The sequence below is a fragment of the Amphiura filiformis genome, chromosome 10, assembly GCF_039555335.1.
Source record: "Amphiura filiformis chromosome 10, Afil_fr2py, whole genome shotgun sequence".
NCBI lineage: Eukaryota > Metazoa > Echinodermata > Ophiuroidea > Amphilepidida > Amphiuridae > Amphiura > Amphiura filiformis.
Genome location: NC_092637.1, coordinates 65,329,207 through 65,355,563, shown reverse-complemented (window position 1 = coordinate 65,355,563; position 26,357 = coordinate 65,329,207). Strand labels below are relative to the sequence as shown.

General features: G+C 37.3%; 1 protein-coding gene across 1 annotated transcript in view; it reads left to right on the top strand.

Annotated features, from left to right (window-relative positions):
- Window positions 1–23,104, top strand: part of LOC140163179 (cytidine monophosphate-N-acetylneuraminic acid hydroxylase-like) — an 83,409-nt gene extending 60,305 nt beyond the window's left edge. The window contains exons 8-16 of the mRNA XM_072186564.1: window positions 673–810; window positions 3,238–3,373; window positions 3,652–3,789; window positions 5,815–5,862; window positions 7,065–7,191; window positions 15,483–15,605; window positions 16,855–16,970; window positions 17,714–17,841; window positions 20,827–23,104. Of these exons, the coding sequence (XP_072042665.1) occupies window positions 673–810; window positions 3,238–3,373; window positions 3,652–3,789; window positions 5,815–5,862; window positions 7,065–7,191; window positions 15,483–15,605; window positions 16,855–16,970; window positions 17,714–17,841; window positions 20,827–20,996 (1,124 nt within the window). The 3' untranslated portion in view covers window positions 20,997–23,104. The remainder of the gene's footprint in view (window positions 1–672; window positions 811–3,237; window positions 3,374–3,651; window positions 3,790–5,814; window positions 5,863–7,064; window positions 7,192–15,482; window positions 15,606–16,854; window positions 16,971–17,713; window positions 17,842–20,826) is intronic.
- The last annotated feature ends 3,253 nt before the right edge of the window (window positions 23,105–26,357 follow it).

The window sequence follows — 26,357 nt, the reverse complement described above, 5'->3', positions numbered from 1 at the left end:
GTATAGACAAGAAGAAGTGAACAAATTTCGATTGAACTTGGGAATTTGAAAAGTATAAATCACGTTAGGTCTAAGGCTGTGCTAACACTTTTCTTTGATGACTTTGGCCACAAGTTTATATTTTTTCAAATATCTTAAAAATTCAAGAATCTAAGCTAATTGAACAGATAGTAATCAAATCCTGAAATATAATATAGACCAGTTATATCACCTGTAATATAAGTGATCATTGTTTACATGGTTTGTTATGGTAGGGATTAGTGTCCGATCTCTGTAATGTAATGTAAATGAAGCATATTGATATGCAGGAAGAATTGATCAGGGCGCTATCTATTAGGGAAAGATAAACACTATTCAAAATATCAATAGACAAGAAGAAAGGGATGTAGAGATTTGTAATTGAGTCATGCATGATTTAACAGAAGGTTCTTTCCAAAACCCAAACGTAATGCATTCGGAAATAATTATTGCACATCCCCTAAAATAAACCATCTGAGAAGTAACATATTGCAAGGTTTAGTGCAGGTATTACCTTAGTGCATCAACATTATGTTACATGAAAACTCTTGACCACATAACCTTTATTATAGATATGGGTTGAAATGAACAAGAAAATATTATTTAAAACAACCACTTCGAATGTTAACATCATTTATATGTGTCTACCTACAGGTCATCTGATACTAAACACAGTTGACTGTACCAATCCTAATGGTGGTCGATTACCACACGGAGTAGATATTATGCTGAGTGACTTTGCCGGCGGTGCCTCGGGATTCCCCATGACTTTCTCTGGAGGAAAGTACACAGGTAATAAATGATACCAGCTGCTCAAATGTTAAACTTTTTCTCACGCAGTGAAGATGGGCTGACTTAATTAGACCCGACCCTCCTGAACAGTACCTTAAAATATGGCTAGCATTTGAAAAGTTAAAAATCATAACACTCTAGTTTAGGGAAGAGGCTGGTTAAAATATGACCCCGTCTCTTGCACAGAAATGTATACGTTAGCTCTTTTAAAAATGTGTACTGTGTGTAGCCCTAGAACTCTGGCAATAGTATCCGTCTTTGCTTCTACTAGGGCCAGAGGCACTTACATTGAAAAAATTGTTGGAGATGCTTGAACGATCCAGTACAAAAAATGACAGCATTTCAATACTTGATCGAGGTCACTAATTAAAATGATAAAACCCACTTGAGAACACACAGTCGCCGGTCATTTCTAAAGATGCATTTATACTCAATCGCTTTTAGAGAAACCTGAATCGCACGCATGGTCAGTGTACTAAATCGCCGTCGTATTTGCCTGCTGAGCATGCGCATGATTCGCCGTTTTTCAAAAGCGACACGTAGGCCTATATTGACACCCTCTGTCGGTCAACGTTCTCTAAAATTGCACACTATAACTTGTGTAGTTAGCGACAATGATTCAGTCTGATGATGAGTAACCCGTGGGTATAAACACAGCTTTACACAATGACTAATTTACATAGGCACAAAAGACCGTGTTCATGTACCGTTATTCAGCCAAACATGGCAGAGTAGGTCCCGTATCTTCTGTACATGTTCCTATCTCCTCAACGTTATACCTTTCCAACAAGGAAAGAAATACGAAAAGCGAACGTCTAACTGTGTGTGCAGAATTAGTTGTGCAGAGTTGCTGATTGTGCTTCCAAGAAATGAAAACTATTGGAGCCAGTGATTGGCTCAGTTTTCTAGTTAGTTTAAAATGGCTGGTTTCTTTTAAAATGTTGTTGAAATTATGTATAATGTATTGAAAACACTAAATAAGTATGCAATGAATCATTTCTATGAGTTTGACATGATTAACATGGGTATAATTTAGCTGATTTAATCGAACTACTTCAGGTGTCGAAACACAATACTGCAGCAGTTAAAGGTCTTTGCTGGAACTGGGCGCTGCACTCGGGCGGCGTAATATTTGTAACTTACTAGTAACAAACAAGTGTGTTAAATCCATTAGCTAGTGAACTTGGCCCAATTCATTGAACTTAATGGATGACCTTATAGGCAGAACTCACTCTCTTTCTAGCTGGCTGTAGTTGTTAGATTAAAACACAGTATTATTGTACAACCTACACTTGACAACCAATTTTGTTTGGTACCAAGAGGTTTTAAGGCCTAAAGACTTGTATAGTATTGTTCATGTACTGAGTACATCATGGCTGGATACATAGGAAAAATGGTACAATTTGATAGTTCAGTGGAAGACTGGAAATCTTAATGTGGAACGTTTCAAACAATGTCTTATAGTTAACAGTGTTGCAAATGACAAGAAAGTAGCAGCTCTCACTTCAGCCTTGTTGGGCCAACGGTATACAAACTTGAGTTTGACTGCTCCAACGGATCCAGCAACATTTGACCAATTATTTACGTTCAGATTTTGGAGATTTACCCAATCAAGCCATTTGTGATCGTCTGGTTTGTGATCTTCATGCAGAAAATATTCAAACAAAATGTCTAACAGAAAAAACATTAGATCTTCAAAAAGCATGTATTTAGAAGTAGTATGTAAGCAATTATATTTGAAATTTTTTTCATTTATCGTGTTTTTCAAAAATATTTGTAGTTGCCATATTATTATATGCTAAATTGCAAACCAAACCAACTGCCGTCTTACAATTTGCCGCAATTCTATCATGCAAAGAAAATTATTATTAATGTTCACCAACTAATTCATAAAACATTTAAGCTCAGTCGTATCTGTAAGTCTTTCATATCTTTTTGTACTTTAGGTGATTTTTACCAATTGCACAGTAAATAAGTAGTTATTCCTAACATTCATCTCCTACTTCATATTCACAATTGCTTTATCCTCTCTTCCTACACGTGAGCTTGTCCTTTTTAAGGACTCTTCTTGTTTATTTTGAGATAGCTAGCAAGTATTGTGTGACGGGATGCGATTTTTCATTCACCGTCAGGTAACCACCATCGGTGTGTGATAGTACAGGGTGTATCAAAATGATTGGTACCCATAATTTTCTAGTGATTATGGACAAATTACCACAACAAAACGCTGTTGATTTGTTTGGCAGGGGCTGAGTTAAATAACCCATTGGTGCCATTCAACTTATCATGCAAAACCTAGAAGGACTAGGCCTTAAAACATAATTATATTGAATAATGACTAGCACCAGATATTTCCAACCAGATACGGATCGAATATCCCAGCCATGGTTATATGGTAAAGTTGCTATTAATGTTTTCCCGTAACAGAGACATGGAAGAAACAGTTCATCAAACGGGAGAGGAACAAGTTACTATACTACAAGACCCAAGTGATTCGAGATGTAGCACCCAAAGTCTACTGCCCATTTGCAGGATATTTTGTTGAGGCTCATCCATCAGACAAGTAAAGTATAGCATGTATTTATGAAGATTTTCAAAATAATGTTACCCAGCATGTATATCAGGAAATTGCATGACAGAGCGGTTAGGGAAGAATTTATGAGTTTTCATAATTTAAAATGTTAGAAAAGGTTGCCATAACACTGGATATATATTGGGGTAGATATTGCTTAATAACATCAAAAAAACTATTTTGTTAAAGTTGCTGCTAAAATACAAACATACACAATTTTGTGTGTGTGTTTTTCGTTTTATTGTATTTATTGTTTTACTCTTTCATAGGTATATTAAGACCACAAACACGAAGAATGACCCAGCAGCCTTGAACCAAATGATCTCCAAATATTCACCAGAAATCAGGACATGGACACCGCAACCAGGAGCAGTGCTAGATTTACAGAAAGTCATACAAGGAGACGAGTAAGGCTTGCCTCATCAAAATCAATTTAGACCTCAAATGTGTCGTAAAGCAATGTTGTCTGTAAAACACCCACATTTCATTAAAGAGGGTCTGTTAACATATTTAGTAAGCAGATAATGTAAAACACGGTGAATCATAATGCACTGCTTGGGACCACATTGGATTGAATATAGGCACATGATATAAATTATCAAAACCTTCTCACATGCATGTATAGAAGAGGATAAAAAAGTCAGAAGAGATAGTTCTGATCCCGTAAAATCATGTTGTTTTAACAGAGCCCCTCCCAATCCCAGCGCAATTTTTGTAAGTTGTTTTTTTTGTGTGTGTGTGTGTGTTTATTCAAAACAATGTATAATACATAGACATCATAATTGTAGAGCACTGTTGAAATTGCAATCGGTTAAGGTGGTACTTCACCCAATTGTGTGCCTATTTTGGCACTTTTTAAGATATAGGGCAAGCACTACAACTACTGCACTGCAAATTTTATTTCAGCACAGACAACAGATGTGGAGTTACAGTCAAAAATGAGAGAAAACCAATATTTGATCAATAAATCACTAACTACTTGTCTTGAGTCACTGGAATTCCAGTGTAGTAATTGGATTCATTGCCTCTATAATATACAGAGCTTTTGTTACCAGTGTTTTATAAGTTTTTGAGATAAATGCAAAAATAGTCAAAAATTTACCAAGGGTTTTAATTAGTAGCACCTTAAGGATACGTATTGAGTATTAAAAATATCATCTTCTCTTTTTTGCCGCGTACCTCGTCAAATTACCTCAATCCCTTCCGCTCCTTCCAATTTAAATCCTTCTTAAAATTACCCCCCTGGACCCCCCGACCATCCCCCCCCTTAAACCCTCTTTATTTGATTGTTACGATTTCTGTTGCGCTTATGAATAGCAATTCTTGCTCAGGTTAGGTGTAAAGATGATGAGACACTTGTGTAGTGATGCAATGATAGCTTAGTACTATGTTTACTAAATACGTTCATGATGAATTCAGAATATTACATTTTTAAGTGTTTTTTTTACAGGGTAGCATGCATCACCCAGCAAACACAAAATTGTTCTACAAACATTACAAGCGTAATGCAAAACAAGCAAAACCTATTGGTTTTTATTCAAATCGTTTTGCTAACATTTAAATTTTGGTTTATACGAAGGTCATGAAAAGGGTTTAGAAGAAAAAAAAAAAAACTAAAAAAAAAAAAAAAAAAAAAAAAACACACTAACATTCAACAAATTTGCCAACATGTTATTGTAAACTTTGTTTGGCAAACATTTTGACAAAATGTTTTGCAACCTTTAAATAGCATTTTGTTATAAGGTTTTGTATTCTGTTTTTGAAACATTATTGAAACGTTTTACACCCTTTATACCATAAAACCCCATCTATAAGCATATAGTGTGCTTCTGATGAAAGCTACATTAATCCAGTCGCCATTATGGAGTTTGAGCAAATAAATTACGGATCCAAGCATATACAAACAAGTATTATTTTAAGACCGATCTATTGTATTGGTATATTAACGCTTAATTGAGCTTTTATAAAAAAAAAAACACTATATATGATTGTAGACGCTGTTTTACGGTATTAGCCGACCAAAAAAAAATTTCTATTAACCTTTTTTGTGTTTGATGGGCCTCAGCATTAATGTACTAACATAACTCAATTGTTATGTCAAACACAAATTAGTTTTAAAAATAAAGTTTGCTATTATGTAATTCGTTATTCCATTTGAAATCCACACCCACTGAGTAAGTGATTGTCTTCCACAGAAGGAGTGTGTGTTTCAAATAGAATAGACAATAGACAACTTCCATGTGAAATACTCACCCCAGTTGTGGACGGTTTGAAGCCATATACATGATGGGATTCATTTGAAAAACATACTTCCTGTGTAGAAGACTTCACAAGGTTATGGCAGATGTCATAACAGTATATCTACAAAAATAGCCCATTACACCAATAATTGGTTGTCATTATAAGGCTTTTTTGTTTTTGTTTTTTTACAGATATTTCATCACCCCACCTCCACCTGGTACCAAGGTTTTCAAAGAAAGGTAAGTTAATCTATAACTTGGGCAACGAGCAGTGCCTGGCCCTTTTAACATCTCCTTTATCAGCCAGAGGATGGTTTAAGTACTACCCACCACACCACTGGGTTTACTATGCAGCAGTGGAGCAGTGTGAGTAACATGGCACCACTGTTTTGCTATGCTGCATAGAAGTGCATGGTTAAATTTGAATTTGTACAGTTATATTTACATAAAAAACGCTGTGAAGATGCTGGTCGATTTCACATTTTATGTTATCTACAGAAGGTGTGAATTATCCTTTGAACACACATCACTTTTGTTGAGAAATCGACCAAGTAATAATGACACACGCACAATTCTAAAACAACATCTTTTGCACAGAGTTCAATGGGATTTGAAAAGTAAAGTGGCAGTTGAAACTCTAGTGATAACACTTTCGCAGTGCCTCAAGGAAGAACGGATGATTAATTGTGTTTTCAACTGATTGAGTGTCCCGGGTTAAAGAAGAAAAAAAAAAAAAAAAAAGTGCATGATGGGGCTTCCTTAAATCATCATCTGTTTATCAGCCTTTTCTCATTTTCGTCTTCAGGGGCCCATAAAACATCGTCCACACTGTCCACCCGCTTGCTACGCCCCCGCATCATAATACTAATCACAGAGTGTCCGTCCGTCCGTCCGCCCGCTATCGCGTTCGCACGGTGCGATATCGCGATCGTGCGGTGCCATATCGCATGCTCGCGGTGTGTTATCGCGGAGTATCAACAGGAGTGTGCGCAGAGTGCCGCATCGCGCATCGAAAAGCATTACAGTGTGACTAACAGGTGCATCTCATCGGACCAATAGGCCTATACTATTTTAAAGACATGATTAACAAAAAAAACCATCAGTTAATATAACCCGTTTGCGTTCACATTTCTCCCGATTGAATTGACGGGCCTACATCCAAATTAACACTAGGTACTAGAATTTCGGGGTATTTTGGGGTCCTCCAATGTGGTAGCAGGGCAGGGCTTGAAAGAGGCGAACGGTGGGTTTTCAGATTATGGGTACCAAAGTAAGCTCACAAAACATAGCATTAAGTTGTGTCTTAATCATTGATAGGCCTATCACGAGAAACGCCCAACCCGAGAACCGCGAAATTTAGTGTTACATATTTCCACGTGTGTCGATTCCTCTTGAAGCTTATATTTGTGTTTGTTGTCTTTAATTTTGTTTTCCTCAATTAGTTGGAATTTTGAGAAGTATCTTGATGAAATCAACAGCACAGTCGATGAAGAGATCTTCGCCTACCCAGAATGGATCTCGGTCTACTACAATTGGTGTGGTTTCCATAGTTACAATCTTGTCATTAGGGTAAGTTCCATCACAAAGCAGCTGCGTAATTTAAGCGGGAGTGACCTGCTTTTAATGAGGTAGAACAACTGAGTACCGACTCCGCCTTGCTAACATGTCGCCCATGGAGGGCAAACTTATAAACGGATAATAGAGACCTTGCGAAACGAAGTTTGAAACCACAAACTTTAACGTCTAGAGGATTATAGAGGATTATGTATTCAAAACCACTCTGCCATTAAAGCCGCTTGAAGTTAAAGTTAACGCCAGAATCTATAGTGTGCCGTAAATTATGATGAAAATACGTCATAATTAAGAACAATAGTTTGCATATTTCCTCATAGACTACATAATTACCAGTTATGTATTATCTAGTTAATAGACCAATTATTGGAAATCTAATTTGGTTTGGGTAAAAACATGCCACATGTTGCTGAAAATTACTGATTGAATTAGATCAAAATATTTTTTGTTCCAAACGTCACACTTGGTATATGCTTTTGTGTGTGCTCATGACGTACACCAAATCAGCTTGCGGAACCAAGTTTTGGCTTCGACTTCAACGCCAAGGGGATTAAGTTCACTACACTGCTGGGTTCCGTAAAATCAGGTCATTTTACGGGACCCAGCAGTGTACTGAACTTCTGCGAATTGCAGCTACTGTGAACATTTTTTTACAACGTTGCGTGTCTTATAATTACACCTCTATATAACCAAATATGCTTGTACTGTTCAGGTTTTTTATTTAATTATTTATTTTATTCATTTAGGCCTACATTATGTACCCCCAATTCAGCAGAAAGCTGGTCTAACATGTGCCACGCTACACGCTGACACCCTTTAAACACACTTATCAAACATAAGTTATACATTGGGGCATATAGGCCTATGGGTATTGTATGTCAACCAAATTATTCATTATTAAAAGAGGAGGCCTATTTGTTACAAAAAAATAAGAATGTCAGAAAAGGAGCATCCAGAAATATGTTGGTTGAAATTCAAAATTCTGGGAGTTTTTAAAGAACAAAATGAGGATCATTCGGGGAGATATATTTAATTCGATCAGAATGCAAAGAGGAGTCCTTGCCCTCCTAAAATAAAACTCCTGTCAACGCCACTGGGGAGAGGGAAAATGAGGATAGATGAATAGATGGAGGGAGGGGAGAATATGGAGAGGTGGTGGTGGTGGGGGGGTAGGGAGAGCAAACAGATAAAATGGGCTTGTGTCCTGATGGAAATATAAAATTGACAAAGCTAACGTTTACTGGAATAATAATTTAGCTTTTATTATAATAATCCGGGACAATAATATAGGCATATGACATACCGTATTCACTCGATAGTTAGCACATGTGCCTACTATCGAGGGCTTTTGAAAACGTGCAAAAACGAAAAAAAAAATGAACAGCGCCATCCACAAAAGTGACAAAAGTGTAAAGGGTTTTTTCTTCGATACACATAGCTATATAGGAACGATTAAACCTACAAATTTGTGTGTTAACTACCTTAGCTCAGTTGGTAAAGCGACAGACTTTGAATCATCTGAAGAAGAGCGAACTGAGCAGGAGTTCGAGGCTCGTTATAAACTTTTCCGTTGCTTTATTTTTATTTTGGGGTTTGAGCTTTTCTTGATAAATTTAAACTTTGCTTTTCATTTTGTTTCTTATTGTTTCTTATTTGCTTTATTTTGTTTTGTTTCTTCTTTTCTTTTCTTTTTCTTCTTTCTTTCTTTTTTGTTCTATTCATACTGGGGTCATGGGTTATTTATTCAAAAACATACCTATATACGAACAATTCAACCTGCAAATGTATGTCTGAACCCCATTAGCTCAGTTTGGAAAACGCCGGACTTCGAGACTCGATGAAGTTGATTTTGATTTTATTCAGCATGTTAAAATGGATGCACATTACAAACAAACATTATATTGCACTTACAGATAAAATACATATTATAAACATACAAATTATTTTACATACAGAATCCATAACACCATGCCAAGGATAACCCGTTAAGCTTAAAAACTTATTTCCAAAGGGGTCCTTATATTACAGAAAAAAGATAATAAAAGTTAAGACTGGTAAAAAACACCAAAAATCAAAAACAAAGCATTGAAGCAAAAAACAACAAACTAGACATTCATTTGATTTAAAAGGTGAGCTTTGACATCTTTTTTAAACTTGTATTTCAGTGAAACAGATTTAATATCTTCCGGCAAGCTATTCCAGTTTTTGATAGCATTAAAATAAAAAGAACCAGAACTAAAAGACTTGATCCGTGGAACTTGAAAATTAAAGTCCCTTCCCCTTGTGCTGTAATCTGTTCAGTATTTCACTATTTAGATTTTATTTCACTATTTAGATTTTTTTTCTCTGCCATGTTGTTTTACAGATCTTTTTTTAACTACGAATATAGGCCTACATTTGACAATTCTTGAAGGTTTTTTTGTGGGCTTTTTATTTATTTATTTATTTATTTATTTATTTTTACCAAAAGGAACAATTAGAGATCAGATGGATTAAAAGTGGAGTGGTTACATAACTCCTTGGTAACTGGATCACGCACCTTTTTGAAGGCAAATAAATACGCTCATTTCGTGTCTAATAGACAAAGTGATAATCGGATTACACGTAACACTTCGCTAGCGAATTATTGGATCAACTGTAAAATTTCACCCCTACATCCAATTTCATGCATTCCTACACCCATGCTACACCTCAATGGCTGCTGGGACACAATAGAACAATAAATGGCGTTGAATGCCATAGACTTTGTGTTTCGATCATATCGATCGTGGTGCAGAACTCAAAAGCGTGATCCAGCTGACAGTGATAATCGGATTACACGTAACATTTCCCATGCGAATTGTTACGCATAGTCGTGCTAAAAGTTCAGACAATTGCTTGGGATTATTGGGGAAGAGGTTAATTGAATCCTTTCATGACCACCGATGCATAGTCAAGTCTGACAAGGACACTCGGCACGAATTGAAAGACCATGTCACTCTCGACAAAAGAATGCATGCATGTCAAAGGTCATACGACACCAATTGGTGTTTGTTATGCTCCTCGAAATGTGTACAGTAGGTCTATGTCTGGTTCCCTTCATTATAATGTCCTTACTTCTCCAACCCACTTGGAGATCAGAATTCATCTTTGGCTTGCTGTTATGTCATTGTTGGCGTATTTTTGGCCATTCAATCAGGGACTGGAAACAGATTATTGATAGCTATTGTCAAGCTATTGTTATCAGATTATCTTTTCGACCTTCGATTGTATGCGAGTGTTATGTTTGAATTTTATTATTTACTCATGCTGCCCTACTAAATATTAAAAAAACCATCAAAATATTCCAATATCTTTTTTAAGTTATGTAAAATTGGGTAAAATGTCTATCCTTTGTCGAACACAATTTTTGTGTAGCATGGAAAATCATTTACATTGGATTTTGAAGACAAAATGTGATAATTTTGTGGAGATACAGAATGCTAGAACAAACAAAATTATATTTTTTCTGGAATGTGTACACCATACGCTTGGTATTCCTACTGATTTCGATACTGAAATAATTCTTAAGATGATGTTCTTTGAAGATTTATGTTGGCATTTCTAGAGTCTGTCATTATAGGCAAACATGTAGGCTCATTTCGCAATGTACAAGACAAGCCACGCGCTGTGTTGTAACTGTGCTGCTTGGATTCGTAGGTCTATTGATCAACGTATTATTCATGCTTGCTCAACTGAGGATAATTTGTAAACCAGCAACTCGCATGGTACAATGGGTGGAAGCCGTTTCCAGTCCCTCCATATAGAGGCCTTGCATGTGACGTATCATCCCGTAAATATGGCGGAGTACTCAAATGCATTCAACAAAAGCATGATTGCAATCTACCGTGACAGTTCGTCTCACACACATAACCCTGCACTACGATCAAATAGGTTGATGACAACATTTGATTGAATGGACTGCACTCCGCTATAACTACGGTGAAGGACACCGGTTCAAATCCTTTGTCTGGAGCCAATCGATAATTTCATGCAGGGCCTCTATATACAAGGTCCCTGATTCAATGAGCGTGTTTATAGTGAGACAGATTATCCGGTATTTAGCGTATAAGTACATCTTAAGGTGGCTTTACACGATGAAATTTCCATTGCAAGGCCCATTACTTAGTGGGTGAGATTATGTGCTCACTGACCATGAAGCTGTGCAATTGATCGAAATACACGAAGCAATATGTGGCCATGCAATTCCATGAGCGTGGTCATAGATTTGGGGATATACTCAAAACATATTTAGTGGTTAAATTTTCATAATCATATCAAAATGGCACCTGTGCTGTCCAGACAGCAAAAGATCGCCGTCCTGTGTATATCTATACAACTTATCCTGAAGAAGAGGCGGAGAAGGAATTTCCGTGCCATAGGTGTTGCTTTGGAATTGGCCATGATGTTTTATTTGACAGCAACAGCATAGGCCTACAATGTAGCCTACAATGTTGGTGAATCAAGTTGGTCCCTACATTTCCCAAATGAATGCAGCGACCAGTTGGTGTTCATTCAGCTGATTGGCTGAAGGAGGTTAGATTGCATGCAACAACCTTGAAAGTAGAGCATGTCTCTACCTTTTTGCCTGTTGCTTGGGGGATTAATTTGCCTGATGCTTGGGGGATTAATTCCTTGCAAATCCAAAATACACGGTGCAATCTTTTTCCAAGGTCTGTGCAACAGGCAATTGCATGGAAAATTGCATCGTGTAAACCGGCCTTTATACGGTATTGGTCGTCACAATGAGCGTGTTTATAGTGAGATAATCTTTCCGTTATTTAGCTAAACTACCATGTAGTCTAGATTTGCAATGGTTAGTAAAACATAAACAAATATAGACTGCGTGGCAGTCCAGCTAAATACCGCATAATCTGGCTCACTATAAACACGCTCTATAAACAGACCAATAGCGCTATTTGCCGCACATATTATACGGAACTGATATCCTTCGATATCGATGGATATTGCAGTATATGAATTCCGTATACGGCCACTATAAACAGACAGGGATTAACGATACCGTTATTCAAGGAAGTGGAGCAGGGTTATATAAGTCTCCGAGCTCAAATTTGTCACTGTAATAACACATCACCTACAAATATGGTACGGTACTGTAGCAATAATGTTAAAAAATAGGCCGATATCGTTTCGACGGCAAACTATTTGAAATTGGCACCATATTAGTGGCTCCCACATTGCATTGCGGTGACCTCGAACACGCTGAGTTCAACCACCTCGGATTCAGAATAGCGCTATTGGTTGCCACTATAAACAGCCGAGATAACGGATAAGTCACATTCCATCCTAATCCCATATGCGTATAAGGATGCCGTATAAATACCGTACACCACTATAAACACGCTCATTAAAGCACACAATGAGCGTGTTTATAGTGAGCCAGATTATCCGGTATTTAGCGTATAAGTACATCTTATACGGTATTGGTCGCCACTATAAACAGACCAATAGCGCTATTTGCAGCACATATTATGCGGAACTGATATCCTTCGATATCGATGGATATTGCAGTATATTCATTCCGTATACGGTCACTATAAACAGACAGGGATTAACGATACCGTTATTCAAGGAAGTGGAGCAGGGCAATATAATTCTCCGAACTCAAATTTGTCACTGTAATAACACATCACCTACAAATATGGCACGGCACTGTAGCAATGATGTTTTAAAAAATGACCGGTATCGTTTCGACGGCAAACTATTTGAAACTGGCACCATATTTGTGTCTCCCATATTGCATTGCGGTGACCTCGAACACGCTGAGTTCATCCACCTCGGATTCAGAATAGCGCTATTGGTTGCCACTATAAACAGCCGAGATAACGGATAAGTCACATTCCATCCTAATCCCATATGCGTATAATGATACCGTATAAATACCGTACACCACTATAAACACGCTCAGTGTAACAGGCACAATTGAATCGGAGCGGGATTTTACATGTTACACAATGAGCGTGTTTATAGTGAGACAATCATTCCGTTATTTAACTAAACTACCGCGTAGTCTAGATTTGCAATGGTTAGTAAAACATAAACAAATATAGACTGCGTGGCAGTCCAGCTAAATACCGATAATATGGCTCACTATAAACACGCTCTTTGTTTTTTTATTTTTCGTATTGCACAAAATCATAAAAGTATAATGGATAAGGTTAAAATTATAAAATGCGGTTAAAAAGCATGTCCATATCACGTTTAAGTCGCAGTTATTGTGTCCTTCTTGATGTAAAACGAAGTCAGTATTTTGAAATAGACTGCGGAACTCAGTCATTTGATAGAAGGGAACCATCATCAGAGCCTTTGAAAAATATGGAATTTCTGTAGCGTGTAATGGCAAAGAGGACCATGACCACCTCATTAACATTGAGGGCATACCCAACTACATTGTTGAATAAATAGCCCATGACCCCAGTATGAATAGAACAAAAAAGAAAGAAAGAAGAAAAAGAAAAGAAAAAACAAAATAAAATAAAGCAAATAAGAACCAATAAAGAACCAAAATGAAAAACAAAGCAAAAAAAGATTAGATTTATCAAGAAAAGCTCAAACCCCAAAATAAAAATTAAACAACGGAAAAGTTTATAACGAGCCTCGAACTCCTGCTCAGTTCGCTCTTCTTAAGATGATTCAAATTCTGTCGCTTTACCAACTGAGCTAATGTAGTTAACACACACATTTGTAGGTTTAATTGTTCGTATATAGCTATGTGTATCGATGATTTGCTCAAAACCCTTTACACTATTGTCACTTTTGTGGATGGCGCTGTTCATTTTTTTTCGTTTTTGCACGTTTCAAAAGCCCTCGATAGTAGGCACATGTGCTAACTATCGAGTGAATACGGTATCACAAGAATATTTAATTGAAACATGTTTAGAAGTATAATATTAGCGTATAGCTCATAACATAGGCTTAATTCCCATTGCATTGGTCATCGCCTAGAGATGTAATCCATGTTTATTCAAACTAAGCGCCTATTGTAATAAGTGTTACCAACAAACCACTTCAGCAAACAAAAGGGAGAAATTTGTTGCAGTCGCTTTATTTTTACCTTTCTTTTGATTACCCATTGATACACTTCCCCTAGTTTAAACAACAAGACGCTGTTGGTACTGAAACCAATCTGACGTTCGCGTTGAAGTGAATTTGAGCAAGAAATGGAATCGATATTTTTGAAGTTGCCGTTAAAGTTCCAGTAACTTCATTCCGCAAAGTCTCTAATGTCGCTATGCGCCCGGCAAAGTTGGTGCTTGCGTTCTGCATTCTACTCGTTGCGCCAAAGATCAGTGCATGATCAGTGCACGCTATAAAGCGGTGAGTGAAAAGTTCAAGAGCTATGAATGGCCAAAGGAAATAACATGTTTATGGAGTATATTAACGAGACAGGTTAACATGTCATCTAGCTATATACACCAGGCACAAAAAGAAACTCGTCAGTTATATTCATCATTGCTGTTCAATAACTTGATAATTTTGGATTATTCTGAAATATACATTTTGTTAATTGGACTTTGCTTTCTCATTTGACACCCTGTTTGTGAAAAAACGAACAAGAATTAACAAAGAAATGCGCCTCCAAAGCCTCAAACCCCAAAATCAAAAGTTGCATTTTCAACGATTTTCAATGGCACACAAGCACCAGGGGCCAATCAACAAAGCATACAGTGTGATAACAGGCAAAATTTATTCGTTAAAATTACAACTTTTCATTTTGGGTTTGAGAGTTTGGAGGCGCATATCTTGGTCAATTCTTGCTCAATGTTCACGAACAGGGTGTCAAATGAGAAAGAAAAGTCCAATGAACAAATTATCAAGTTATTGAACAGCAAGGATGAATATAACTGACAAGTTTCTTTTTGTGAGTGGTGTAGGTTTATTTATGTGTGCTCCTGCCTTGAACCCTATCAGCGATTACCTAAATCTGAAAAGTAAGTCATCAAATATTTTATAAAGATGATTGGTGTGCTAACATACGCTTCAAGCGGGAAGACCGAACACAGCATAATAGGGGTAAAAGATTACATTGTGGTAAACGTTCTGGGTAGTTTGTCACGACGGACACTTGTAGCTGTATGCAATTAAAATGAGGTTCATAATAATCAACCAATAATTTGTACATATAGAAAATACCTACTGACTATTGTATTGACTTATCCTTTACTTCTAAGCCACTGATACGCATTTGAATTTTTACTGGTTTCGCTGGGATCACTGAAAGAGCCTTTTCATTGATTTTCTTTTGTCAGATGATAGAGACAGATGATAACTTCGATGCAATTGAGGGTGGATATGATTTCTTGGTGGATTTTGAAGGTACAACGCCAATATACCCAACGGAAAGACCTGCAAGAGTACACAACTACTTGGAGGTATGTATCAAAGCTGATAAGGAACACTTTCTGGATACTTTTTCATAAAAGTAGCATTTTTGTAATTATATCCTATATCTTTTTATATTATTATATACTCTATTACCTGCACGTTGTCTGGAAATTTCCGCGCATCCCGGAAACTTGGCTACATTAAGACGAAGCTTAAAGGGCAGGTCTATAGCCAAAACAACATCATATCATTGGCAAGCTAATATTATGAGGACAATGAAAATGACTCCTTTTTGAGAAAATAAGACGTTTAAAATTAATTTTCCGCCAAAAAACAACTTAAGCGGTGAGTTCCTTCGAACGAGACAGATTTGGCCTAGAAAACCGGTGACGTCATGAAATGAGATGTGCCCGCTGTGAGAAAAGGGACTATAAACGCTCGCAATGGACAGAACCTATACTGTTGCTGTTCACAGCAAAAAAATCCAAATTAAGTATTACAAATTTCATGGTTTTTAAACATATGTATAAAATCAGCCGCTTCTTTTTTATATATTAGACAATTGTGATATTACAATTCATATGTATATCAATATCATGAGAAATATTAGGCCTAAAAATAAATACATAATTTGAGCTTGGAATTTCATATGAGACTAGCATATAAACCGTGTTAGTCCACAAACTCATGCATCTGATTTCCCTGTATCATGTGTATATTGCAATGCTATAGTTTCAGTTGGATGAAATATTACAAAGCAAACGCATAGTAACAAAGATCTGTGTGGGCTTTGTTCCCGAAAGAGAACAAAAGCGTGCATATTGTTATGCAGCATTGTTATGGTAAGTGATAGTACAACTCATTGTTGCTAATGTCAAACTTGTCAAAGTGATTGTGATTGTATGATGAGAGCACGATAAAGTGTCCGCTTCATTTACCTACGTCATCAGTCAAACGGGGGAGAACACGTACGCTTCAAACGGGGGAAGAACACGTACGAGGCTGAACTTTACCCACACAATTTCTCCTTTTTCAGGAGAAATACGCACAAAAAAATTGCAACAAGTGTCAACTTGTAATGTAATAATTATTATCTTCGAATAGAGATAAACTTGTTTTTGCTATAGACCTGCCCTTTAAGGCGTGGTACCTCTTAGCCTATTTGCCGGACAAGCTCCCATATAAATGTTCGACGCAGTGACATTGTCCCTATACAGCAGACAAACTACGACACAGTGCAAGCTCTCTCAATGTAACGTTTGTATTTTTTTTCATCTTCTTCGTTTTTTTCGGTAGATGAAAAATCGTATAGGAGTTCACAGACAAACTGTCCTACATGGAATGTTCTGGGACAACTTGTACATCGGCTTCAACAACCGCATCTCCAGAGAACCTGATACATTTCACTATCGGTAGGTTTGAGGTCGAGACATACGCTGATGTACTTATGTAGTAACATGAACAAACATAACACTGGAATTACTTGCTTGGCGGTGACCATGTTGAGAGCAATCAGCCGAATTGATAATAGAATAATAAACGTTTTCTTTCTGAATAATTAATGGTGTTTTGATGATTGTAAAGATGTCCAAAAGTATTAGCCTGAGTACCGACTCCGCCATGTGTGCATGTCATTCATAAAGGCAACGTATCGTATCTCCGAATTATTTTGCTATGTGCACGGTAAACTCAGTGGCGTAGCCGGGGGTGGGGGAGCCATGGGATGGCAAAGAGTAACATGACTAAAAAGGAGATAAAAAAATGACAAATAGGGACGAACATTTGTCTTTACCCCCCCCCCCCCCACACACACACACATACACACACTAAAATCCTGGCTACGCTACTGAGTAAACTTCGACTTTAAGTGAGTGGTTGTTTGCGTATTTGCGTGCAACGCGTTGTCTAAAAACATGCGCACAGCACTGCATGTGCAAACCCTAGAAACGCTCAATCTCTAACCCTGTCTTCCCTTTGAAGAATTCATTGGAAGTGATGCTAGGAGTACATTCAGTACACTCAATCAGACCCTTATTAACTAAACTAATCTATTTTACCCAGTTTAACCAAACGTGTGCGCATTGTTGTATTGTTTACATTGATTTCAGTTGATGATAACATAGTGTTCATCTTTTTCTATTGATTATCCAATCAGATTCTGGAATCATATGCAAATCTTGCTACCACGTGACCCACCTGATTGGAAGAAGTTCCTTGAAGAGAAGAAGAGTACGGAAGCACCCAGGAAAGATGTATGGAAGCCTGACCGAGCACTTATACCAGGTAGGAAAATCTCGTTATGCAGGGTTACATCGTCAGATTGTGTTAGCAAAAACGATTCCCAGAAATTGGATCAACCAAAAATACCTACAAATATTTCAATGCACATGTGTGAATATCATGATTCGAAACAAGCGGTTGACAGGTGAGCTGTATTGATCCATATTTCTCGCGAAGACTGGGCTGTACAATTTAGATACATCTTTTGTCTAAATAAGCACATACACATAAGCATGAAGTCAGAATTAACACAACTCTCGAAACTGAAAACGAACGTCCACTTCCTTCAACTTGCTATTGAGTGACGAAATGCTAGAATACAATTTTGGTCACACCTACCCAGCAAACACAACAACGTTTTAAAAACGTTTTAAATAAGTTATATTTTGGCTTTTGGTTTAGGTAAAAACGTTTTAATAACATTAAAATGTCGGGTTATATAATCCCCTTCGGACACGAAGGAAGATGGCTCGATCAAAAAATATTTTGTATGCTTATTATAACTATTTTGGATAGTAATTTGTGAAAAACTGAAAAAAAAAATACCTCATCAATTATGCAAATTAGGGCATACAATTGTACACATTATGACTATTGGCAGTAAAACTTGGTAACATATGTGAAGCAACAAACTTGAACCCTTTGTTTCTTTTTTCTGTTGCCTTCATACGTCCATATCTGTAGGCTCTTAACTCTCATTAATTTGGTATAAAATGCTAATAAACAGTTCTTGTCTTTGGAGAGACCGAAAAAGACATCACACTTAATAAACTTGATTTCTGAGACTAATTTTGTTACTCCACTCTACACGATCCATTTTCGGGCCCATCAACGACCAGTTACTCCTAACTATCTCTGTAATAATAGGCCTACATAGTGGTTTTTCCAAAAAATGCATCCAGAGCAAATTATAAACTGAATGGAAGTATTGACGAAAGAGTTAAAAATAACTTCTGTACATGTCTTCTGGCAACGTGCTGTAGTGTGTGATGCCCTCTTAGATTATGAAAAGTGACATTCAGTTAGGCGAGGGCGCTCTGCACTGGAGGATAGCATATGAATGCACAATTGTGCACATGGTGCTTGTTTGCAGAAATAAACTTCCCCTGGTATACAGGGAGCAATAGAAGTCCATGTGTACAATTGTACACAGTATGTACGAAGGGATAAAGGTCATGATAACGTTTTTAAACGTTTTATATGAAAACACACTACAACAATATTTTTAAATGTTTTCAAAAATGTTATTGTAAACTATTTTTGCAAACATTTTTGCCAAATATTGTGTCAATACTTAAATAACATTAGGTTAAAATATTTGAACCCAGCAAACACAGAAATGTTCTTAAAATGTGTTTTTTTTTTCAAAACCTTTTAATAACATTTAATGTCGGGTTATATAAAGGTCATGAAAACGTTTTTAAAACGTTATTGAAAATATTTTGGGCAAACATTTTTCGCAAAATATTTTTTCAACCCCAAAATAACATTTTGTTTAGACTGTTTTGTATCAAGTTTTCAAGAATGTTTTTGGAATGTTATTAAAACGTTTTATACCCTTTATATAACCTGATATCTAAACGTTTTCTGCAAAACATTTTTGTTTGCTGAGCAGTAGATTATCAAAAATGTTTTTTAATGTTATGAAAACGTTTTATACTCTTAATATACCCTTTATATAACCCGACATTTAAATGTTTTCTGACAACCTTTTATAACCTTTTGCGAATGATGTGGAAAACGTTTTGTGTTTGCTGGGTTGGAAGCTAACACTTAAAAATAAAAATGTCATCCGAAAGCATAGGTGGCAATGAAAACAGAATTTAAACTGAAACGATATAAATCTAACAATAAATGACATTCAAAGACCGACTTGCAAATCACAATGCTCGACGAGGCTCGTAATGTCATGAATGATGTTGCAGGGTCAAAGCCAGTGGTGCGAGTGACGCACTTGCCTAAAATGCCAATCCGAATGAAAGAGCAGCCCTTTGTTGAGTTAGAAATTCACAAAAAGTCCATTCTTGAGCCGACAAGAACCAAAACTAGTTACGTTTATAGGACATCATCGATCTTTTGGTTTGTTCCCTGAGACAATTGATTGCTCAGTAGTCTTGATTCCCCCACCTGCTCTATTATGTTGATCTTGGGTATCTCAACCGGAAACCAGTTTGACAGATTTTCTTTTTCATTATGTATGTTTAACCAAACAATGAAGATGCAGCTCGGATTGTAATCCATCTCCATTGTTATGCAATACGCATAGGAACTTCGGTACAAATTGACTTCTGATGGGGTAACCCAGGATTTATGTATAGTCTAGTCGTGTAATCCTATTAGAATGTGTAGCAAGAATTGTATGACAATGTGAGATGTACTTGGAGGGGTTAGGCCTCGTATCCATAGGATGTTCCCATGTGGCGTGTGCCCTTGTTCCGTGTTTACTTTTTCCCATGTGACCTGCCACACAGACAACCTATGGATACGGCCACTAAGCAAAACAAAGGTTCGTTGTCTGTGTGGCAGGTCACATGGGAAAAAGTAAACACGGAACAAGGGCACACGCCACATGGGAACATCCTATGGATACGAGGTCTAAAAGAACTCGTTTCTGGTGCGTGAGGTCCCGGTTTCAATTCCTAACGGTGATAACATGCTAGGACATTGGTTCGAAAAAAATGCCTGAATTTAATTGGCGACATTTGCTCTCCCTATGTATATTTAAGATAAATTATGGAGTAAAATGGGGGTAAATTAACCGTTAAGTCCTTTGGAGGGGACATTAAGCTGTCGTTCCTATTTTCAGTGAGTCATACCCATACAATATATCACAGTCAGTTTAAACAAAAAACAGGATGAAAACACATTTACGTCCAAATCCCTCCCGATTGCGTCCAAAAAGAGGTCCCACACGAAAAGCAATACTTATAATAAATACATATTAAATAAATATTAAAATAAATGTTCGTGCTGTACATTCACCTGCAGGTAAATCAATTACAGCCAACACTAGCAGTGACTCAGACAAAACCAGAGACTCGTCATCTTTACCAAGCCATTCCACATGTCCATCTATAATGCAGAACCTTAAATGGATCGTCCCAGCTGCTGGTGCTGCTGCTCTAGCCATAGGAATTGCAATATGGATACTGGAGTAACAATTTAATTAAGATAAGGGAGGTGTAATGGGCGTGAACCTGGTTTGGATTCCACAGGGAGTGCCTGTAACAGACACAGCCACCAGAAAAGGACCAGCTCAGATCGCGCCAATTAAGTTTGCAGTTCAGAAATTTCTTTTTTTTTCTCAGCCTTGAAAAAAATAGGCAGAGATGAGAATCGAACCCGGGACCTCCGTGTTGTAAAACCAAGTGCGTTACCACTGAGCTAACTGACAATTAGCTATGATAAGTTTGATAGTAATCATTGATATTGCTAAATAGAATAAATCAATACTGATAGGCCTACTTATCTAATGTACGATGCTATTCAAAATTAATAGGCGTTCCATATGGGCCTGTAAACTAGGAATATAATGTGAAATGACTATCAATCGATCAATCAATCAATTTTCCAAGTTATCAACAACCAATCAATCAATAATAACCCGACGAATCATGGAATATTACTAATTACTAACTAATATACCAAATAAATAAATAAATAAATAAGTCAGTAAATAAATAAATATGCATATGCCTAAATAAATAAATAAATACATAATGCAGAATGCAGTTAGTATTTTAGTTACAACATTCTATTATATAATTGTCTGGTATACACGCGAAGGATCTGTGCCTTTAATATGTCCGCGCCTAATCAATAATGAGTCTTTCACCATGCTCACAACATAGTTAAACTACTGTATCCCTGTAGGGTTATCTACTGACCAGGTGCTAAACAACTCAATAAAATGGATGATATAACGTACTCAATCAAGCGAACATATCAAGGTCATAGCAGGGCGTTATACAAAGAATGGTCAAAGGTCAACGTTTCCAAAAAGTATAGTATACAAATACTGCCATGAGAGGTTCTGGTTTAAACTATGGGCCCGAGGTGAGATCAATAGTACTATTTTCCTGAGGTGCGCAGCCCCGAAGGAAAATAGTACTATTGATCTCAGCGAGGGACCATAGTTTTAAACCAGAACCTCGAATGAAGGCAGTATATATTTGTTTTATATCCTTCATTCATAGATTTTTTTTTTTTTGATTTGGTTAAAAGATTACAAGATAACTCCACCACTATGCTACGAATTAGGCCTATATGTGTAGGGCCTATGCACTGGTAGTGGTTTTTAAAGCTTACTCGTTATCAGTGTAGGCCCTATTTGATCACATTGTATCTACATTCCACTATGCCGTCATTCATAGATTTTTTTGTACAAAGGTTAGTGAAAAGATTTACACGTAAAAATAGGCCTCCATGTAAACGCGAAGGCCATCATGCATCGGGGTAGGCCTCCGTACGCATGGCACTATGCCATAAAGGCTAGGCGGTCCAAGACTAGACTCGCCCTGTCAGTGTTTGTTTTTAAGCTTACCACGTCAGTATCGGTCTGAATCTGACTCTGTTTTGGTCTGAAAACAGTACGATATTCCTGCGCTAGAACTGGTAACAAATTCAAATTAAACAGCTGAAATCATGAATCTTCTTTAGCAGTAGCAGCCCACTTCAGCTTGATTTAATATTTCGTGATGTTTGTGTTGTCGTTTCTCGGCAGTGACAAAATATTCTCATAGTCAATGTAGACGTTCAATGTTATTCTTATGCTTTATGGAGGTACTATTTACGGACGTAAACAGTACTTTTTGCCACATCCTCACAGAATAGTGTGTCTATTTTTGATCCCATGACACACTTTTAACCAATCAATGAACAAGAATCTATTAATGAAGGATATAATAATAGATGTAGACGCAAGTTTTTGTGCGGGAAACATAAAAACATAGTCGCTAGTCGTGTGGTTTTTATGAGATTTGAAGTTTGAAAAATAAAGTGGATAAAATAATGTCCAATATGAAAGAATTCACAATATGTAATCTGACAAGCAAAATGGATAGCAATTATCCATGCTGGTCATTCAGCACTATGGATAAGAGCTATCCAATGTCCATTTCACTAGGGCTATCCATGCATGTATTGGTCAAACATGGATAACTGCTATCCAAGCCTTGAGCCATACACCTTAAAACATTGATTTTTTTTTCATATTGGACATTATTTTATCCACTTTATATTTCAAACTTCAAATAATTTTACTTTGTGTAGCAAATATGATTTTGAATTTCCAAATAAATACAATGTTTTAGGACAGACTTGTTGCAGTCTAAAAAGTTTTTTTTTTTATTGAATTATCAGTATTGTAACATGGTAGACTTGGAACAAATCTTAATTAATTTTTATTCTAAGAAAAAAACATAGAACTAAAAGTAAGCATTAAAATGAGCAGAAATGTGCATAATTTTGGCTAGATTTGGATTGGTCATGATTAGTAATATAAAATCCTACAAGTGTATCACAGATGGCAGATATCAACAATTGTTATAATGATTTTAAACAGCATTTTTATAGAGAAAGACTGGCATCCTTTTCAGTGATGTGCGCCCTTATGTTAATTTGCTCATGCACGATGGTCGAATTCAGCACCGTTGAAGAGCTGGCGTTTGAACTTGAAAATCAGTGTACTATGAAAGCCGAATAGATTTCATGATGGAATTTGAATGTCTGTGATACTAGTGATGTGAGTAATATTATGATTGTGTGTGCTGGGGGGGGGGGTACATAGGCATGTATGTTCAGTAGTTAAGCTTATAGATCTTTGATGCACGTGAAAATGCAAGGCTGTTGATAATGCACTTGTCAATTGAAACCCTGACCCACTCCAGCCTGCCTGCCGAGTACCTGGAAAAGAGCCGGGCAGTTTATAACAGATGGGTATTGACACAAATCTTGTCCCTGTAGTGCCAGCCATGTGTCGTAACTTGCATATCAATGTACTATGAAAGCCGGTTAGATTTCATGATGGAATATGAATGCCTGTGATACTAGACTAGTGAGTAATTATGATTGTAGGGGTGGTGGTGCATAGGCCCGTATGTTCAGTAGTTAAGCTTATAGATTCCATGCACGTGAAAATGAAGGCTCTTGATAATGCACTTGTCAATTGAAACCCTCAGTCCCTGACCCACTCCAGCCCCTGCCTGCAGTGCAGAGTACCCGGAAAAATAGCCGGGCAGGCAGTTTATAACAGACGGGCATTGACACAAAATTTGTCCCTGTAGGGCCGGCCATGTGTCGTTTCCCGTCGGTCCGGGACTTGGCTGGGAGTTTTAACATTTTTGAAATTTAGCCCTGGAGAAGTCCCAGCCACCCCCCCCTGGTACCCTGGCCATGAGGGGGGGGGGGGGTGGCTGGAAATTGACAGCTGCATATAGCCATATCTTTGATAACATGGACAAGTATAGTGATGGTGTACATTATACAAATGATGAGATATCCTCTAAATAGGCACAATTTTACGGCTTTACCAGACGCGTAATGGTGCGATTAAATTAAACGTCATTTTGTGCGTAGGAAGTTGCAATTAAAAAACTGCGATAATTTAAAATGACTGCAATTGTGCAATGAAAAGCAAACCACCAAAACTTTCTCATTTGTAGATGTATAACACATTGGTATGCATATAGCCTGTGGCAGTGAGCTAATTTGTCCTTGTACTATATAAAGACCATGCACATTCTTCATATGAATCACAGGCCTATATTCACATAGCCATATATACATGTACCTGTACAGATGTACACACACCCACACAAACAACTGTATTTTATCCAAGGTAATTGCAGACCCCTCCTCCATACGGTACCCTATACATAGGGCCTGCACTTTGGCTCGACATTTGAAAGGGGTGTGAATTCATTTTTTGATACGCCCCTATTATAATTAGGTAATACCAGGCGGCTGACACTGAAAAATTTGCATGGAAAAATGACCCGTCTCCTCCGCAGCCAATTTGGTTCCGCTCCATCGAAATCAAGCTGGTCACGGAGGAGACTACCCTCCTTTGTGTTTGTTCATTTGTGTATGGAGAGCCCTTTTGGAGTCCGGAATGACTTAGGCTACGCTCTCAGCTAGAGTCCGACGCTGCATTGCACTAGAAATACCTTTTCTGTGAAATCGCTATAGAGCCAACCGGGAGCACGTATTCGTGTTGAAAATATAGCATTAAAATTAGTATCACCCTTGTGGTCCCCGTGCAGTGGAAAACCTTAATTCTTTCATTAAAAGGAAATGAAAATTAAAAAAAACACGGATCTACTTGTGCACCAATAAAATTGGCACAGCAATTTGTCTCAAATATGAATGAATTTTAAGAAACATACGGGGTACGGTAGCTGTAAAAGACAGAAAACAGAAATGACAGAAATGACAGAAAAGACAGAAAAGTTTGGAGTTATGAATTAGAGAGTAGTTATTGATAGTAAATGAATGCAAGTGAGAACATAGATAGTGAAGGAGATGAGTCAAAGAGACCATACACTCTATGTGGTCTTAATGTAACACTGTCACAAAAGTCTGGACTGTGCCTCAAAGCATGTTTTAAATGGTCAATGCTCTAAGCTAGAAAGCCTTGACCAGCTGCAGGACCTGCTGATACATGCACAGCAGGGTCGTTTTGCATACCTGCATATTTTTAGAGTTTCTTAGTGGCGCAGTGAGTATAAGCTACTTTATTTGAAGCGCATGTGATGTTGGCGAAAACTTTGTGGTGGTGGAGTACATGGAGAGGGGTGGATGCTGATCCCCACAAATCGTCACAATTAGATTTTATTTAGCTTTTACTATTTATATGGCACAACAAATTGTGATAAAGCAGGAGACACAATTGAAGACTCTAAATCCATTCCAAAAATAAGCAAAGTTCACAAGTTACCCACAATTAGATGAAAACAATTTAATAAAAAAAGTCTAGGCCGGCTGAAAAGCTGCCCCTTTTCCCCTGACGTCCCCCCCCCCCCTGGCCATGCCACTGTTGATCTGAGTGCATGAAATGATGAAAGTAATCTGTGCACGGATATAGCAGGTAAGGAGGCATTCATGAAGCTGAAAATAAGGGTGGCACTGTTAAGGTGCCTGTAGCTCAAAAATTGTTTAATTACAGAAACCAAGTTTGATGGCAATCCAACAATCTATACTCGGATGATCTTGACAATTTTTGGCACCTGATGGTTGTCGCATCCACCAAGTTTGATGGCAATCCAGCAAACTATAAATTAATGGGAACATGCACCTTTAAACATTAACTCCCAACATTTTAACTCCAAGAGCTTCCTGACAACTCTCTAATTCATAACTCCAAACTTTTCTGTCTTTTCTGTCATTTCTGTCATTTCTGTTTTCTGTCTTTTACAGCTACCGTACGGGGTATGATGAACATTGACCTGACGCCATGATAGTAGGATCTATTAGTCGTTTTATATACAATGTATATACCGTATTGTCATAATACCAATATT